The following is an 18,240-nucleotide window of genomic DNA, read 5'->3' on the forward strand; positions in this document are numbered from 1 at the left end:
AGTAGATTAATCCTTTCGAACTCAAGTTAAAACGCTGGCGTAAGCATCAAAACAAACTTTTAATTAAAAATGTAATTATAGGGCTTGTCTAACTTGTTTCGGTTCTACGCAGAAACGTTTTGGCGAAAAGATGATCTAAGAATCAAGAATACCTATTTCGCGAAAATATAAGTTTACATTTTAAAGTGTACCGTTCATATAGCAATTTGCGTTATAAAAACACATGCACTGAGTTGACATTTGTTCTCTGAAAGAACAGCATTTTCGCGATAAACGCTTAAACTAAAAAAAAGCGTTACTTTGCAAAATGACGCGAACCAGTAAAGTTTCGTGGAAATGTAAAATCACCAACAAATTTAGAGAACGGAGTAGTTCGGAGAAGGTGCTATTGTAAGCACCAAATGGGTTGTAATATTGCAAAGCTTTCACATATATGTTCATAGCAATCAACAAAACATAAATACACATTAATGCTAATTGAACCTGTTTAGTTGCTATATATAATTTTTTTCCTAGTTACAGTATCATTGCACTGATAAACATTTCCCGTGTAGGTTTTTAAGAACTGTTTAATTGTAAAAATGGAAAAATTGAAATGATGCTCGCTAACTAGAAATTAAAAAAAACCTTTGTGTAGCTGTTTTGTAACTATCAACTTTTAAACATTAGTAGAGTAATACCTGTTAGTTATGTTGTTACTTTATGATCAGAAACAATTTTATAGCCCAATTTGTACATTTTTGTGTAAATCTCTTATTGTGTTCCCCTTTTTGTTCAGTTTGTGACAAGAGCATTGTTGATGTGTTTTTGCTGCTGAATGAAGCAAGTAGCCTAGAACAATACAGCTTAAATCGCAGTCTGTGGCGAAGAATGCTACATCAAAGTGCTATTTGCTTTAAATACGAGATAAAAATATTTTCAGAAACATTACTTGCGCACCCACCAACTTCTTGTAGAGGTTATCAAAACGTCGGTATATATAATAAAAAAATATTTGCCGGAAGAATATTTCTATAATAATACTTAATTGATGCAATGCCTGGCAGCAAAAGTATATTAAATGGAACCTGTGTTATATAATAAAATTGCCTACAGAGCATCTGATATCACGGTTGTATTGTGATAAAATGCGCTTTTTAATATGCACACAGTTTAAATCTCTTTCATTAAACAAGGATGTACTGTTGACCATTTTAACAATATGCAGCAATTTATTTTCGCCAAATAAAGAAATATGTAGAGACCTCTACCTCTAACACGTTGTCCGTGTTTGTTGTATTTCAGCCTTCTAAGATAGAATGTTTCACTGAATATGTGAAAAATAGAAATCACCTTGACCCTTGCAAGATAAATGTCGACCTTAATTCCTGATCAGTAACAACAAAATAATCTAGCAAAGCTAGCAATTCAGGTCAGACACATTAACCAGATCTTAAAAGATATCAGATTTAATATATATATATCTTTTAAGATCTGGTTCATGTGTCTGACCTGAATTGCTAGCTTTGCTAGATTATTTGCTGTTCTAAGATAGAAATAGTCAAATATTAAACAGGCATCTTTAATTAATTGAAATATTCAGGGTTGCGGAGTCGGACTCGAGTAAGTCTTCCAGAGTACCGAGTACGACGCGCACATTATAAAGGTGGAATAGCATGTGGTGGAAAATTTCCCAACCATGTAATATTATTCGCAGTTTGGTGACTTGCGACGACCCTCTTTTTTTGCCTATTTTTTTTAAATAGTCGCTTCGTATTAATCTGTTGCGACCTCCAGTGGAACAATATTGTCAAAAAAGGAAGCCACCAAACTTAACTTTGAAAAATGTGTTTGAAATCGAATGAATGTTAAGAACAAACAAAGAATAATAATTAAATATCAAGTTGCTTATAGAAGACTTAGAAATCGGGGTTTAGTTGAGGTTTCGGTTTTATAGTGGTAACTTGGGATAAAGCAAAGCATTTATAATAAGTTAACTTAAAAAGCGAAACAAGCCAAATCCATTGTTTAAGTTACTGTAAAAACTGAATTTCTGCAAATGGAACAACGTGAATTTCTTAACCGCTTTATATTTTCATTGAATTACGAATTTTCGAGATGACAAATCAAAAATGTAATTCACGGTAACAATTTACATTACTTGTGAAACGGAATAAATATATTAAAAATTATGAAAAACCAGTACAGGGCGCGTCGCATGGTGCGATTTAATACTACAACCCATTGGATTCTTACAATGGGAATTGAAGACTGAAATACTTGACTGACCAGTTATTATTACGCATTAAACCTCGCTTGCGACTCTTTATTAAAAAAAGTCATTTTACCTTAAATATATGGATATTGTTGCCTTTGCAAGACATCAGATCATAAAATTAAAAATACAAAATCTGTTTATATAATTTTTATTTTTAGTGTTAATGATTAATTATTTTTTTATGATGTTCATTTAAAAGGTAATCTTTTTATTCAATTTGTGTTAATTTTTGACTAAAATACCAGAAGGTTGACATAACACAGCAGGTATTATTAGCAAATTAAAAAATTAAATGCATTCCGTTTTGTGTGATCCAGTGTGTCACTCGGGCTTTCAAACTTTGTGTTTTATTGTTTATTTTAAGTACAGTTAGTATTTAATGCATCTTTTGCTCACTGTGACCTTATTTTTTTTTTTTGCCACTGGCCTTACTTTATATTTAAATTTGTGTAAATTCATTTGCACATTCCAATTTAGCCCGAGTTGACGTCTTAAGGGAATTACAACGATTTAACTCGAATTGAGGTTCACTTTCATAAACAAGCTCCGTCTTCTAACGGGAAACAAGAAATACAAGCTCTGCTGTGAACGACCAGCACTTAACTACACGTGTCCCAACCACTTAATCACCTCGTAACTCTAGAGCCGTATCACCGCGTGCAACCCACACCACGTGGATCGAAGGATTGCGTAACATCGCAACTTGCTCGTTTAGAAGCTCTGCGATTCCTACAGCCCGCAAAACGAGCTGCCCGTCCAATTGCAAACCGCTCTTAATGGCTTAATCGCCGGCTTTTGGCAATCTTCGCACGATTCCTGCTTTTCGAAGCTTATTTGCGCACTTTTAATTTGACCAAAACCCAGATGTTGAGATTCCTCCGATCAGCAGCGAAAATTTGGCTAAAAACATTAAGGACATAACAAGACGATTAAAAATTCTAAAGTGCCAATTGAAAACGATAACTTTGGGCTAATTATGTTTTCACTGTGTGTTTCCTACAAATCCTTATAAAAAGCCAATTGTCTAGCAAATTGCATAAAGTGGTTCTGCAACAAAGAAGCACCTCTTACATACATAACATATATGTATGTACAATTTATCATTGATCCTTTGTGCATAGGCCTATACATAAGCCATAACCTTATAAACACTGGAAGTTGAGTGTTAATTTGCAAGTCCGTGACCAAAATGTGCATTCTAATAAACCTAGTTCCCGAACGGCAACGAAATTTAATTACGAGGTAAAATTAATAAAACTACGCCTCTTTACTTTAAATATTAGAATAAAATGCTGTGCATAGAAAGGATTATATTTAAACAATTGAATTCCTATACATCGTAACATGACTTCAAAGTAAAAAGCGACGAAAACAAATTGAGGTATTTTACTGTAATAGGAATAAAAAAAATAACAACATCCTTTACTAAAAGTGGTGTACAGTGTTTCACGTGGTAGCCCCTTTCATTGGTCCTCAATATTTGACGCCCCTGCTCTCATATCAGATAAAACTAAACATATTTTCATAAAAAATTGTAGACAGATCATTCAGAAGGAAAGACGGACAGACAGACGAACAGAAGGTTAAACAAACAGACGGACAGACAGACGAACAGAAGGACAGGCGGACAGACAGACAGGAGGGCAAACAACAGACGGACAGACAACAGACGGCAGACAACAGACGGCAGAAAAAAGGACAGACAGACCAAAGGATAGACAAATAGAAAGACAGACAAACAGAAGGACAGACAGACAAAAGGGAAGATAAACAGAAGGCCGGCAACCAGACGGACAGACAAACAAACGAAAGGACAGAAACAGACGGATGGGGGACAAAAATGTAGTTTTTAGTGTTGATAAGGTAAACGCCATGTTCGAAATTCGTGGCTTCAGTTGCAGATTGCATTGATTGAGTCACTAAACATTGGCGAGCCAAGAAAGGCGCAGTTCTTGCGCAGAAGGCGAATGTTAGTGCGTTCGTGGGTTCTTGAGTAAACTCCGTGTTCCACAAAGTTTACATCTTAAACCTAAATCACGTCTTAACCTTTACATCGACGTGTTTTGTGTTGTCCCGCCCCGAGCAATCAGGCAGACTGCAACCTTGTAATTCTTATCATACTTCGGCTGAATTTTTACATAACAACCCGGAAAAAACAAGAAGCTATAAAATCTTATAAGAATTGTAACTTTTCAAAAATAACTTTTCTTATCCTTATAGTAACATATGTCTATTTTATCCAATAATATGCCTTTAAATTATTTATTAAAACTTTTAAATTTGCATTTTAGCTAAAATATTTTGTCAAATTTTTTGTTAAAACGGCACAGGGTCCTTCACATGAAAAGGTATTTTTATCTTAAAATAAACCAATCTGAAGTGATCTACAGGATGTAAACTACTTTTTCAAACCTAGTTTTATCAAGAATAGATGGCCCATTGTTACGTCAATAGCACGAGGCGAAATGTTTTGCTTTTCAAAACAAAATGCGCCGAATCGATGTTGAGGAAGTTTATGTTTTTAAATTCTAAAATAATGTCTTGTGTTCTTCAGTAGAAAAATAGTGGCAAATAAATGATAAAAGATTCATTCTTTTTTTGCATACGTTTCGACAAGTGCTTATGCCATCTTTAGTGAAAAATTGCTGAAACGTATGCAAATAAAAGAATGAATATTTCATCATTTATTTTGGCCATTATTTTTCTACTGAAGATAATGAACAGATCCGTGTTTAGTCTTCATATAAACGTCTTGTGAAAGTCCAACTTTTGGTCTGAAAGGACGCATTGTCCGTTGTTATGTCTAAACACCTGCATAACTTACAAGCGGAACACCTTCAACTGCTGTTAATCTTCAAATAATCGCCGACCTAGCAGTTGCGTTGAAGTTGTAAGACGTGGTTCGTCTACAAATCCAATTTTCGGCGCTGAGTTTCTAGGAATCACTGTAATCCCGCACCGACGAAATGCTCGTGCAAAGCTGCAGACCAACCTGTCCGACTGGTTCAACAAACTTCTTCACAAGCCTCACACACTCTATAAAAGCTGACGATCTCATCCAAAAACGTCACATCTCATCTTGGAATCAACGTCATCGCGTCGGTTCGTCATCGCAGAGGTACGTAAAGCTTCGTGTTTTTCTGAGCTGAATATTTTAAAGTTATATCGAGATTTTAATTATATTAAGGCTGTTTTCTATGTTTTTTATGAACTAAAGATTATGTCTTCAATGTTAATTAGAATGTCCTATTTAATCAAAGCGTGGACATGAACGTATTTTTATTTTTATTCCTAACCCGATTTATTCCTGAGCAATTAAGGCTATTTTAAAGTTACATCAATATCGTTTGGAAAAACTTTTAATCATTTTATTTATAACAAAAAGGAGTAGATATTTATTCAGGGCGAGTGGCATTTTGAACGCTTTTATTAAAAGTTTGAAAATAAAATCGCCTGAAAATGTAACAAAAGTTGTCTATATTGTAGTTTGTCTTTAAGGGACAAGTCGCAATTTTGTTCTTTTCAATTGCGGGAGTTTAAAGTATTTTCTATGTAGTGAAAATATTGCGTAATTTTACTGGATAAAGCTGGTCTAGGTTTGTTAAATGCTCGTAGCAAATAAACGTTGATATTTTGGAGTTTTTTCTGGGGGTTAAAAGTTTTTTTGTGGTGTAAAAACGCACCAATTCATAGTCGGTCCAATATAGTTCGTGTGTATTGGTGCGTAAAAATGGTACGCAAGCAGCCTCTGAGTCTTACAGAAGATAAACTAAGCGAAGTTTCGCTTGTCGCGAGTTAATACCTTTTTCGGATCAATCCAAATTCTAAGTTTTTTTTTACTTTTTCCTTAAACTTTGACGCTCTGAGCAAATTTATATTCAATTATTTTCTAGTTTGTTTGAGTAAATTTTATTAAAATTGTTTGTTCTTAAAGCAGTTTGTGCGCTACGATAATAACAATACTGGGCCGGAATCGGAAATAATAAACTCCAATAAATATACGTGTCAAGTCATTCGCTCGCGGCTAGAACGTTTTCATTTTTAAAGAGAAGTAAAAAAATTGATTGCATTTAAAACAGCATCGCCTATAGCCTAACAATTTATCGAGAAAAGAAAAATATACATACAATTTTCTAAAAAAAAAAACGAATTCCAATTTAGGAAAAAATTAATAAATTTAATTTTCTTTATAAAAATAAATCCAGGATTTCTTAAAAAATAAACAACAAAAAGAAATCGTATTTTCTTTAATGAAAATAATTCCGAAATTTCGTTAATGAAAAATAATTTCGTGATTTCTTAAAACATGCCATATGTCGCTCATCTGCACCCGTGCACGACAAGCAGCTAAAATACTTTGTGATTTGTCTTTTTACGCTTAAACCTACGGTTTAAATCAGAGCAGGTTTTGCAGCATGTCGCGTCAAATTGTTGTGGCACAAAAAACTGCATCAAAAGGTCTAATTTACAACTGGAGGGATCACAGATAAAACTAACTGACTGTAACCATTTTCATGATTTTTACCTGCAAAAATAATGTGTGATTCATGTATTAACACCCCTGTTAACTTAGTAATTACGTTAAATATGATTTTTACCAACAAAATGGTGTGCGCTCCACGCAGGTTCCCACCCCTTGTTTACATACACAGACTCACAGCAAGTTCGTTACTTCCAGATAATGAAGTCGTTTATTTTCGCCCTTGCCTTCCTCCTTGTACTTGGGTTCGTTCACGCACAGGACGAGCGGTCGATTGGCCGGTGCAAGCGAGAGATCAAGACATGCAATGTTTCCGGGGTCATCACAGATTACGACACATGTGTGTTCTTCTGCTGCGGTAAGTTGTAAAAGTTGTACGGTTTGATTATTATCGATATGGTAATAGCATTGCTTAACGACTTATTGTATTCAAATCTTGACTTTCGCACAACCGTGCTTCATCAGGTTAAAGTAGAAACGAGATTTCAATCCAGTTTGCCTTTATATTGTACCACATAAATTCCCTACTTAGATAGGAATACGGCCATTTACAAAGATTGAATATTTTTATTACCGATGTGTTCTTTCAAATAAGATTTCAATCGATTAGGGAGCTGAATATATTAGAATAGGCGCAATATATATTCGTTTGACAAACGCCTGATCCCGCATTATACTTGGATATTTAAAATTCAAATTTTTCTTGTTTTTGAACGCGTCAGTGGAACAGTGACCCGTTTATCTGCGGTTCGCCATACCTTTGTATGTAACAAGAAACAGAAAACATTTGCGCACAATTCACTAACACTGCTCCCTCATAAGCGAACAGTTGCTCAATAAGCTAAAATTGAAAAAAAAGAAAGCTGTGTGCTCCCAGACAGAAAAAATAATCACTTTCTTTGAGAGAAAGACGGAGAAATAAATAAACGCGTAACTTATCGGTTATCAAAACGCCGGCACAGAAAATAAAAACAAAAACCCTAACCCTAACATGCCTGGTAGCAAGCGTATATTAACCGTACTTATATTTGCACAGGAGGTGCTTTGGTACCAATCGCTGGTGGAGATAAATGTTGCGGCAACGAACAATACGGAGTCCCTTACGACCCTGCTACTGAAATCTGCTGCAACTGGATGAACGACTGGAAGGCCTACGACAATGTCGACGTAAGAGCCAGTTTGAAGATAGTTGTTGAAATATAAAATCCCATATAGTAGTATACCTTCTACGTCTAACTACAACATCCAGCCATTATTCTTCAAACTTTGAATGACGAAGTAGTAATATCAATGCCCATATAGAAGTAAGTAAAATTTCGTGCCTCGGAGAAAGACTGAAAGCTTTAACCATTAATGTTGTCGAGTAAAACTGATTTGATATTCTTGCGTAAGAATAAATATATTAATGTAACCTAGCCAAAAGCGCCGAAGAATCGTTATTACCAAAAAACAAGAAGAAAACAGGCATCTAAAAAAATATTTAACATATGGTGAAAGTAAATGCGAAAAATGACATTATAACCACCGTGGTATTTTCAACAACATTCTCTTATTTCTCACAGGGCGCTATTTGCTGTGGCAGCGATGTTTACTACTCAGTCAACGACTCGCGACTCAGCTGCTGCCAGGGCTGGCCCGGACCGCCCCAGATCTTCAACTCACTCACCGAGATGTGCTGTGAGGGAAACGTCGTTTTCGCTGGTGAGGGGATTTTGTTGGCAGAATAATCGCAGCACAAGAGCTCTTAGGTTAGAGTTCCTATTGTGGATACAAATATACTGGAAACCGATGGCACTGTTTGAGTCAAGTTGTATTGTAATAATGTAGGCAACCTTGTAATAAAAGTTGTCGCTCCAAAGTTCCACCTGATTTCGAGCTTGACAAATACGGATATCAATAAAGATTAAAGACTTGTTTAACTTTCCACAGGTGGCACTCTGCCTACTACACATACACAAGTTTTTCGCAGGCCACACAACAAACAATGGCAATATACCTTCAAATAAACACTATACTTGTTTACTTTGACCAGCTGACACGTCCTACACTCCAACAAAATTTTCACAGGCCACAAACTAGCACAATGTGCATCCAAACCGACGTTATAGACTTGATTAACTTTGTACAAGTGACACGGCCTATACATTATTTCCCAGGCCTCACAATATCACAATATACCTCCAAAACCACACTATACTAGTTGTACTATCCACAGGCGACACGGCCTACACTTTACAATTTTTCGCAAGCCACTAAGTGTCAGAATATACCTCCAAACCCACACTATGCTTGTTTCCACAGGTGACACCGCTCACACTTCCTGCTGTGGTCCATCATCTTACGACCGAAGGGTGGCCTCATGTCCTTGCCAGAACGGTGTAATACTGATGGTTCCCGAGGTGATGGCTGGCTGTTGTATCGGCGGCGGGGTTAGAACCCCTTACGACACACAAACGCAAGGTTGCTGCAATGGAGTGGTCTACGATCTCAACTCACAGGTAAGACAACTCACACTCACTGCATTAATTTATACCTACTGTGATGTCACACCTGACTGGTTGATTGTGGCGTCACACGTGGCGTCATCTTGTTTGACGTCACACCAAGTGATATTGGTTTTTGACGTCACATTTCGTTTTGCTTTGTTAACGTATAGTTAGTTTAAACTAAATTTCTTCTTGCTTTGCAATTTGTATCCGATAATTTACATGGACTTATCAAGATATTTGTTTTTGCTCAAGAAAAAGTTTCAATATGGTGTAGAAGTAAAAAAAGGTATAAAGCTACATCTTAGATTAGTTTTTTATCTTGCTTTCATCCATTATTAAAACACCCCAAAAATATTAAATCGCCTAAAGTTTTTTTTCCTTGAATAGGCTAAAAACCGTGCGTAGTTGATAATGCAAATAAACTATACAAACCCAACACAAAAGGTAATAATTTTGTGTAAAAAGCTCAACAGCAACCTTCAACCTCTGACTATAAGCAATGTTGCAATTAACACGATTTTTATTAGTTCGTGTATCCTGAAAGATTAAACCAAATCGACAACATACATTTTCCTCAGCATACACGATCCCTCTCATAACAACTTGTTTGTCAGGTGTGCTGTGGAAACGTGCTGGTCGCAGCCAACGTAACGGTCGGAGTTGATGCAGCTTGTTGTGTTTCTGTTAATGGAATCTACTCTGTGTACGACCCAAGCTCTCAAGTTTGCTGCGGAGGAGTTGTATCAGATAAGATTCCTGATGTAAGCAACAATCAAACTATACACAATAGACGTCAGTCTGGCATCAGTTGATTACAGTACCTATTTTGTACAAGTAAATGTTGCACAAACTTGGATCAAATATTGCCACACCCGACTATGTTTGTTTTAAAGCAGAAAATAAAATTTCAGTCATTTTTGGTAAACCACAATAGAAAACGGCAGAAAAATATTTACAATTTACTAAAAAAGTCAATAGTTTGCCTAAATGACTTACGCCAAGTAATTTAGACGTAGAACGAATATCAATGCTCATATAGTAGGTAGCATGTTGAACGTTTCCAATATATCTTTATTATTTTTCAACATACAATAAAAAGATATTCGAAACGGTGTCAAAATTCCACCTACTTTTATATTGGCCTGGTATTCTTAGTACGTTTAAATAACTTGGTGTTAGTCATTTGGTCGTACAAAGCACGGCAAGGTGTAAGCGTTTAGCTCACCATTGACCCCAAACAAGAAGTTACTGTGAAACGTTCTACATCCCGAATACAGGAAATGATTTTGTCTCGCCTGCCAAGCAAAGGCACGTACTTTCCAGTTCTTGCGCCACTCAAAGCTTGGCAAAGCCGCTGAATCAGGTGGCGTAATTACCAAGTGTTTGCGCCATTTGTAAGCAATCAGAATGCAATTAATCACATCTGAAACCGCAGTTGGTTCGCTGTGTTTGACGTTTAAAGCGTTTCTCACGTTTAACCAGCAGATCTGGCCTATTACACACCATTTTAGAGTGAACCAAGTCCGTGATTGCTCTAAAATCTCCAACCTTTATGCTCCAGGTAATGTACATTATATCAAACTATGCTTGCTTGTGCCAGGCGGTCGGATTTATGAAATGTGGTGCTTTGTGTGGCAAAAACACACATTACAATTTTATGTTTTAGCAATACGCCAAACACCTTTGCTTTTCGTTTTCCATATTTATTGAAAGTGACCAGTTAATTCCTAGATTCCTGATCAGTAACAGCACAATACTTTAACGAAGCTGGCAATTCAGGTCATACACAATTAAAAATGAAATGTGTCGGACCTGATTTGCTAGATTTGAGTATTCTGCAGGTAATATCCTATTCATGTAGTTTTTGCTTCCAACACGTTGTTTACTTGTGCCAGGCGGTCGGAGAGTTGTGCTGTGGTACTGTAGTGTACGATCCAGCGGTATCAGGCGACCAGTGTTGTGGAACTGCACCTTACTTCAGCGCTGCTTCACAATGTTGTGCCTTGGTCGTCTACGATAAACTGCTTGATGGTGATGCTTGCTGTAATGACGCGCCTTACTTCTCTGTAGGATATGTGTGCTGCAACGGAGTCGTCGTTGTAAGTATAAATAACGCCCCTGATTTTGAAGTTAACTTTTTTTTAAGCAAAATAACTAATCTTTATTGTTTCCTTAAATTTTTATTGTTCAAACGTTTCGGCAAATGCTCATGCCATCATCAGTTACACCCGTTTATATACATTTTAGCCAAAACGTTTGAATAATAAAGCATGTCGCTTTTTACGTCCATTTGGGCCGTTATTTTCACCATTAAACTTATGAACAGATCCGTATATAGTGTTCTAAAAAAACACTATTTTATGGATTTTCTTACGTTTTCAAAACTTTAAAACCTAATTTTTAGTGTTTTCTTCAAGTAAATATTACATTGATTATAAAGTGTCTAAAAAGAGATAACAAATTTTTAATGTTTTATTAAAATGCTATTTATTTTCACAAATTAAAAATAGCATATCCGCAAAAATTTGCTTTTATACAATATGTCAAGGTGGTAATTTTAATTAGTTTTGTAACATACGGCTTTCTGGATCACATTTGATTATATCACTAGATTTAATCCGTAGATCTAGCTTATTGGTAACAGCACATAGAGGAAGAATTGGAACCAAAATCTTTAAACATTATTTTTTGTGTAGCCCGGAGATTCCTGTTGTGGAGATGTTGGTTATTTCATGGAAAACCAAGTTTGCTGCGTCGGACTCGTCAGTGTAAGTTAAAAACGCTTTAAACTTTGAACGCTAATCTACTTTCATATCTTCTTTGTGTAATCATAAGGTGTTTATATGCGCTGTCAAAACTTTTATCATTTAGTTCTCCTATATTTTGCTTTTTTCATAACTGTAGACTGTACGCATCGCGCTTGAAAGCTCGATTATTATAATTCAAAGCAAAGGCCTATTTTTTTTAAAAAAGTCATAGCTTTTTCATATTTTCTTGTACAACCCCTGGCCCTTGATGCTTATCACGGCCGTTTATTAACTTTCTTAAGATTAGTGTGGCTAGTTTACCCTTTTATGAAAACTTTAGAATCCTTTTTATTCAACAGTAGAACTTATCACTGACATTGTGGCTTTAAAGTCTTTTTAGCGGTTTTCTTTAGTAGAAATGCATTATTTTAACTATCTGTGGCTTTTGCGCAGTCTGGGGATACTTGCTGTGGTGATTCGGGTTTCTTCGCCAATAACAGCCAAGTTTGCTGTGCTGGCCTCGTCGTTGTACGTAAACTCCACAAAACTTTGCATGAATCAGCGAAATCGCGGTGCTGTGGTGACGTTTTGCATGACAAAGCAAAATATTGAGTTTTATGACATATTCTGCGCAGTTTGTCGATTTTTTCAGGGGTTGTTCGATATGGTGGGCCTTTAAACCCTGGAATGGAATCTAACTCCTTAATTCGATCAGTGAAATAAGTTTCTCTCGATAATAATTACAACATAAAAAATACAGATGATTTTTCAATGCGGTGTTTCAATTTTTTCTGCTCATTTTTTTCTCAAAGACATTATAAGTCATTCAGCAAAACAAATAGTAAATTTTGCAAAAATTCCGGAAAAGTACCGGAAATCCACTGATTGTAAGTACGGTGACGTAACCAGTGACGTAACTGGGTGATATTTGGTCTGAACACAAATCCTTCAATTTTTATTAAGACTCTTAAAAACACAAATAACCGGAAAATCCCCAAATGACGTCACTGGATGCGAGTAATAACCGGGGAAATCCCTTGTTTTTTATTAAATGTGAAAGGAAATGTTGGATTGGATGTCCCAACAATTTTCAAGCACTAACAAAAAATTGAAGTAAAAACAAAAAATCGAACCGTTTGACTTTTCCGGTTCAGGTTCGACTACAATTTATTTTCAAAACCGGTTTGCTAAGTCCCGGTTCAGACACAAGATGGGAACTGCTTTTTTTTCTTTTAAAATATTCGGTTCAGTTCCAGAAAATCTTACAAAAAACGTTTCGGGAAAAAAATGGCCCAGAACAGATTTACAAATTCCGGTTTGGGTTCGGCGCCCTGGGCAATTTATCCTGGTGGTGTGAAATGTGAACTGCTCTAGATGTTTGTGTGATTCGACTTGTTCATCCAGCTTTGGTGTCGCTTTGCATGTTTCAACAACAATTTTACCAGAAACATCCAATTCGTTCCATTTGTTTAGCTCGGGGACACTTGCTGCGGTGATGTAGGATTCTACGCCAATAACAGCCAAGTTTGCTGCGCTGGGCTCATCGTTGTACGTAAACATTCATTTTCATGCTTTGGGTGACATTTTGCAACTCATTCTTTCATTCATTTTTTTTTTGCACCAAGTTGTAGATACTATCCGTTTTGAAGGAATTTTACCGTATTTCGTATATTTTTCATACAGATTAAAGTTTGTGTCTCAAAATTCAAACTTTGTAAAAAAAAACTTAATGTGTTCGCAAAAACACATTTCAAAAAAATCTAAAACAAAACATAAAGAGTAATGGTCGATGAAGTTGTGTTGACCTAGTAAAATTTAATATTTAATTAAAAACCGTTGGAGCATAATGGTGGCCGAGGTTTAATTAGATTAGTAGGAATATATAATCAATGCAGATAAAGGTAGCCATTTGGACATTTGTAACATCCCTAAATTCATTTTTAACCAAACTTCAATAGAGATATTCCAAACATTTAAAGTTTTTAGCTAATTTATTGGGCTTTGATATTCATTCTACGTCTAATTACAACCTCCATTAATATATTAGGACTTATTGAGACGTTCACAAAATACTACTCACTTCTATATGAGCTTTGATATTCTTACCACCTCGACTTAAACATTAACATTTACTTTCGCAGCTGATTTTGATTGAAACTAGCAAATGGTTTAACGGCAACAAAACTCTCATAACCTGCTTGTTTCTCTTGAAAGCTTTTGTATGAGTTTAACGTTGTTTTTGTGCAAAGGACGGGGACGCTTGTTGCCTAGATGTTGGATACTTCACAGAGAACCAAGTCTGCTGCGCTGGAGTCGTCAGTGTAAGTAACCAACAACATTTACTTCTATCAACCTATAACTGGCCTGTGAAGGAGCTATCTGTGGGAATGGATGTTTTTCAACGAACAAAAACTTGAGCGTGAAATCATGACCAATAGCTTTTCGAACTTTTATAAAATTGGTTTTAAAATGGTTACTTTTATTTTTATTAAAATGAAGGTCTTTAAAAAAGCGTTGCATTTCAAGTTGGTTTAAATTTGTACTCTGTATGTAGCTGCTACCGGAAACTTGAATAAGATCTGTAAAAGTAATGTTCCATCGCAGGGTCACAACTATACTTGGCCAGAATGCTGCGTGGACGTTCCTTTCGACTCTTACGTTCAAACTTGCTGCGGATCAACCGTCTACCCCAACCCTATCATCACTGGACCAAATGTAAGTCAAACTCAGTCGGTCCAAACAAACCAGCCGCATCTGCCAGTTTAATAAGCTGCTGAATAGATGGTTTTTAGCCTTTACAAAATAAGTTTAATGCTATATTTAACTGTTAGGCTTCGGATATATGAGCATGTAACTAAGTCCAAGGATATGTGTGATTCTGATCAGGCCAACTGATTTTCAGTAAGCCTTTCCGAAAGCATCTTGTGTACTTTGTAAAATGTGGCGCTATCGTTGATCAATGCCATTTCGGAAGGGCTTTATAACAGAATGCATATTGTGTATTTGCATGTTTCATCGTTAAGTCCTAGTATCTTAGGTACATAAGTGGTTTTGCTCCAAGAAAATATTCCAAAAAAACAAACATGAAAATGTTACTGGCCTTAAGTTTGACGCAAGATAAAACCAATTTAAAAGCACTAGACTTAAAAATCATGGCTTCCTTTAAACCAACGAGGCAAGTAGTCCTACAAATAACATTCGTATCAGACAAAAATAGAAATACAGTTTTAATCCCATATTTTTACAACAATTTAATCTATTTTCAGGGCACCGACGAAGTGAGCCACCACACCAGATGTTGTGGGGACTTCGCCGACCCCAGCACACTTATTCCCTACGATTACGACACGCAGACTTGCTGCGACGGGATTATCGTTGATCTTGGTGAGTAAAAATAAAGCAGACTTTGTGAATATCGCTTTCTATTGCCAAAGGATGTTTTCAATCCTTCAGAGCCTAACATAAAGGTTCAATCTTTATGTGAAAAACGTTCGAGCCTTGCTCAAGAACCTGTTTGGGCATTTTCTCTATACTTTACAACTTGTTCATATCTACGGCTGTCACGTTTTTCAACTTGACTGACAAGCATTGACATTTTTTGCCGTAAAGGGAAACCCAGGTCCAATACCCCTTTGTTCAAATTATTAAACCAAACTTTGATCAGTTTGTGTCTTGTTAGTCTGGTTAATTAACGAAAAGTGATTTTAGAACAGCAAACATATTAAATTGTTTAGTTATGGCAAATATCAAAAACGCAACTTGACCAATATTGATTAACGTTATGCTTTTAAGGTGAGTATCTTAATACTTTAGCAGAATAAAGTTGTATTTACCACATAGTTAAATTCAGGTTTACATAACTTAAATATTACGTCTCATAAAATGATATTTTCTGTATTTACTTAAGTATCACACGATGCTGTTAAACAGCTAGCGAATTTTGTAGGCTTCATTTAAAAAAAACGCTTTTAAAAACAGTTGTATGAACTTTATTTTACTACGTAAAAAAAAATCTAGTTTTTCTTTTCGTGTAGTTGTAGAAATATATTTAAAGAGCCATTGTAAAAACAGACTTATCGCCTTCAAACTTACTCCACAACCTTACACGCCTTGAGCAATCTTCTTTATCTGAATCCTTAGGCTTCATTAACCCGATTGTTGCGCAATGTTGCGGTCCAATCGTCATCGACAGCACAAGCACCCTCTGCTGCGGGGGAATCCCCATGGATATTAACCCGGCTAACGCTTGCTGTGCTGACGTCATCATTGACGCAACAGTGTCCATCTGTTGTGGCGAAACAGCAGCTCCTTTGATGGGAAACAATACAAAGTGCTGCGGTAAGTTATTTGAGTGCTCAGTGCCTTGCTTTGATTGGTCAGCAAGTATTCAGTGCCTTGCTCTAATTGGTCAGCAAGTGCTTAGTGCCTATATTTTAAATATGTTTTTTACTTGAGTAATTGGTAGAAAGTGAAAGCCATATTTTTCATCGAAATATCAAAGTTATCTTTTGAATATACAGTTGACACCTGTCGTTTAAACGTGTACTTATTTTGTTTCAATCTTTCCCACAGGAGTTGAGTCATACGACGCCAACAACTACATTTGCTGCAACGGTGTGGTCGTTCCGATCGGAAACATCGATGCAAGTGACGCGGCTTGTTGCGGTAAGTCTACTGTTACGTCACAGACAATTACGACTATTTACGAAAATATAGCGGTTAGAGTCATGTTTTGCTGCAGTTTGAACGTTTGAAGAAGCTCTAACAACACACCTAAGGTTCTTGTAGAACTGATCAAAAATTCACCAAGATTCAAGTTTTAAAAGAATTACGCTTTTACCATTTGCAAAATAGCAAAGAACAGTGTTTTTACGCATAACTATATAAATAACTCAAAATAATGTTTTAATATTATAATACCAATATATTATAATACCAAGTATCTGGCACGTGGCAAAATAAAGTACAGCTGTAAACATGACAGGTTTAACCATTCATGAATTAGCTAACATAGTTCAATCTCCCTTATTAAAAATTCTCAAACCAGTACATGTTGCACCGTATGATGCTTTAGGTTTGTCGGTGATTGGCAGTTTAACCTTTCCTTGTATAGAGACTAATAGCATCTTTATAAGCGGCTTGCGAAGCCACTTTTTTGAGGTGATTTCACCAACTTGCTTGTGTTTCAGGATTAATCGCGATCGACGTGATGACTTCGATTTGTTGCGAGGATGCTCCCGTCTCCCCCTCGTTCGATGTCGCAACCGCAGTTTGCTGTGGTGAGTATGACCGATGCATTCCAATATAACCGGTATTTTAATTAAAAGTATCGCAATGTGATATCAGATGAAAATTTCCATATTAACTTGATATTGAATGGGTACGGATTCTGCAACTTGGCATCGGGTATCGGCTCTGATCTTAGGACAGTATGTTGCTCGCTACAGGCGCCGATCCTTCATTTTTGTTAAGCGGGCGCCTTAAATTGTCTTTTGAAGATGATGTCCCAAAATTACGTCATAACGCGACATCAGAAAGTTCGAAAAGGAGTAACCCTTATAGTTTTATATTTGAAGGATGTCACTTTTCAATCCAAGGCATATTTCTAGATTTAGAATTCGACAAACATGTCCATAAACAATGATTCATATTAAACGGTACTATCACTTGGTATTGAGTATCGGCTCGTATCTAACCCCAAGCATCGTATGTTCCAGGCGCGGCAGCAATGGACAGCACCGACTCTCTGTGTTGTGAGGGCACACCTTTAACCTCAGCCATTCCTATGGAGAACGCTGTATGTTGTGGGGGAGCAATCATGGACACCAAAACACACTACTGCTGCGAGGGGAAACCTTACCCCCTTGGGAAGTTCGTGAACGACCCTGAAAATGTTTCGTGCGATGATCTCTTCATCACTAGCTAGATCAGCAACGACAACATTACAAGAAAATAGAGATTTTTGGTGAAATTTTCGCTGTAATCCATTATCTTAAAATAATTGGCCCAATATCACCAAAAATTAATACTCCCCGCAATAAAAGTTCTTTATAAAAAAAAATGAGAAAATGAACATTGTCTCTTTGTGTAACTGCGACTTTGCGCGCTTATATAGTTGCTTGATCTTGTAACAGAAATCGCAAAATGCCAATAAGATCTTCCCACTGGGCTTTGCAGTTAAAAGCTTTTGGTATTTTGATGCAGACTTATTGCCACGTGCCCTTAACAAGTGCTTGTTTTGAAGCGTAATAAACTATTAAGCAGCTA

At 36.3% G+C, this 18,240-nt stretch overlaps 1 protein-coding gene across 2 annotated transcripts; it reads left to right on the forward strand.

Annotated features, from left to right (window-relative positions):
* Positions 1-5,328: 5,328 nt before the first annotated feature.
* Positions 5,329-18,240, forward strand: LOC146131755 (uncharacterized). Of its 2 annotated transcripts, XM_083397336.1 has the most exons (16): positions 5,329-5,375; positions 6,936-7,095; positions 7,774-7,904; positions 8,300-8,438; positions 9,039-9,235; positions 9,841-9,987; positions 11,122-11,325; positions 11,923-11,994; positions 13,447-13,521; positions 14,223-14,294; positions 14,578-14,688; positions 15,240-15,357; positions 16,114-16,311; positions 16,546-16,638; positions 17,163-17,252; positions 17,691-18,240. In XM_083397336.1, exons 2-16 carry the CDS (start codon positions 6,939-6,941, stop codon positions 17,897-17,899), a joined length of 2,013 nt encoding a protein of 670 aa, XP_083253462.1. In that variant the 5' UTR covers positions 5,329-5,375; positions 6,936-6,938; the 3' UTR covers positions 17,900-18,240. The 2 variants fall into 2 exon arrangements, with proteins under 2 accessions (XP_083253462.1, XP_083253463.1); XM_083397337.1 differs by lacking the exon at positions 13,447-13,521.

Source organism: Ascidiella aspersa, chromosome 9, assembly GCF_963924565.1.
Source record: "Ascidiella aspersa chromosome 9, kaAscAspe10.2, whole genome shotgun sequence".
NCBI lineage: Eukaryota > Metazoa > Chordata > Ascidiacea > Phlebobranchia > Ascidiidae > Ascidiella > Ascidiella aspersa.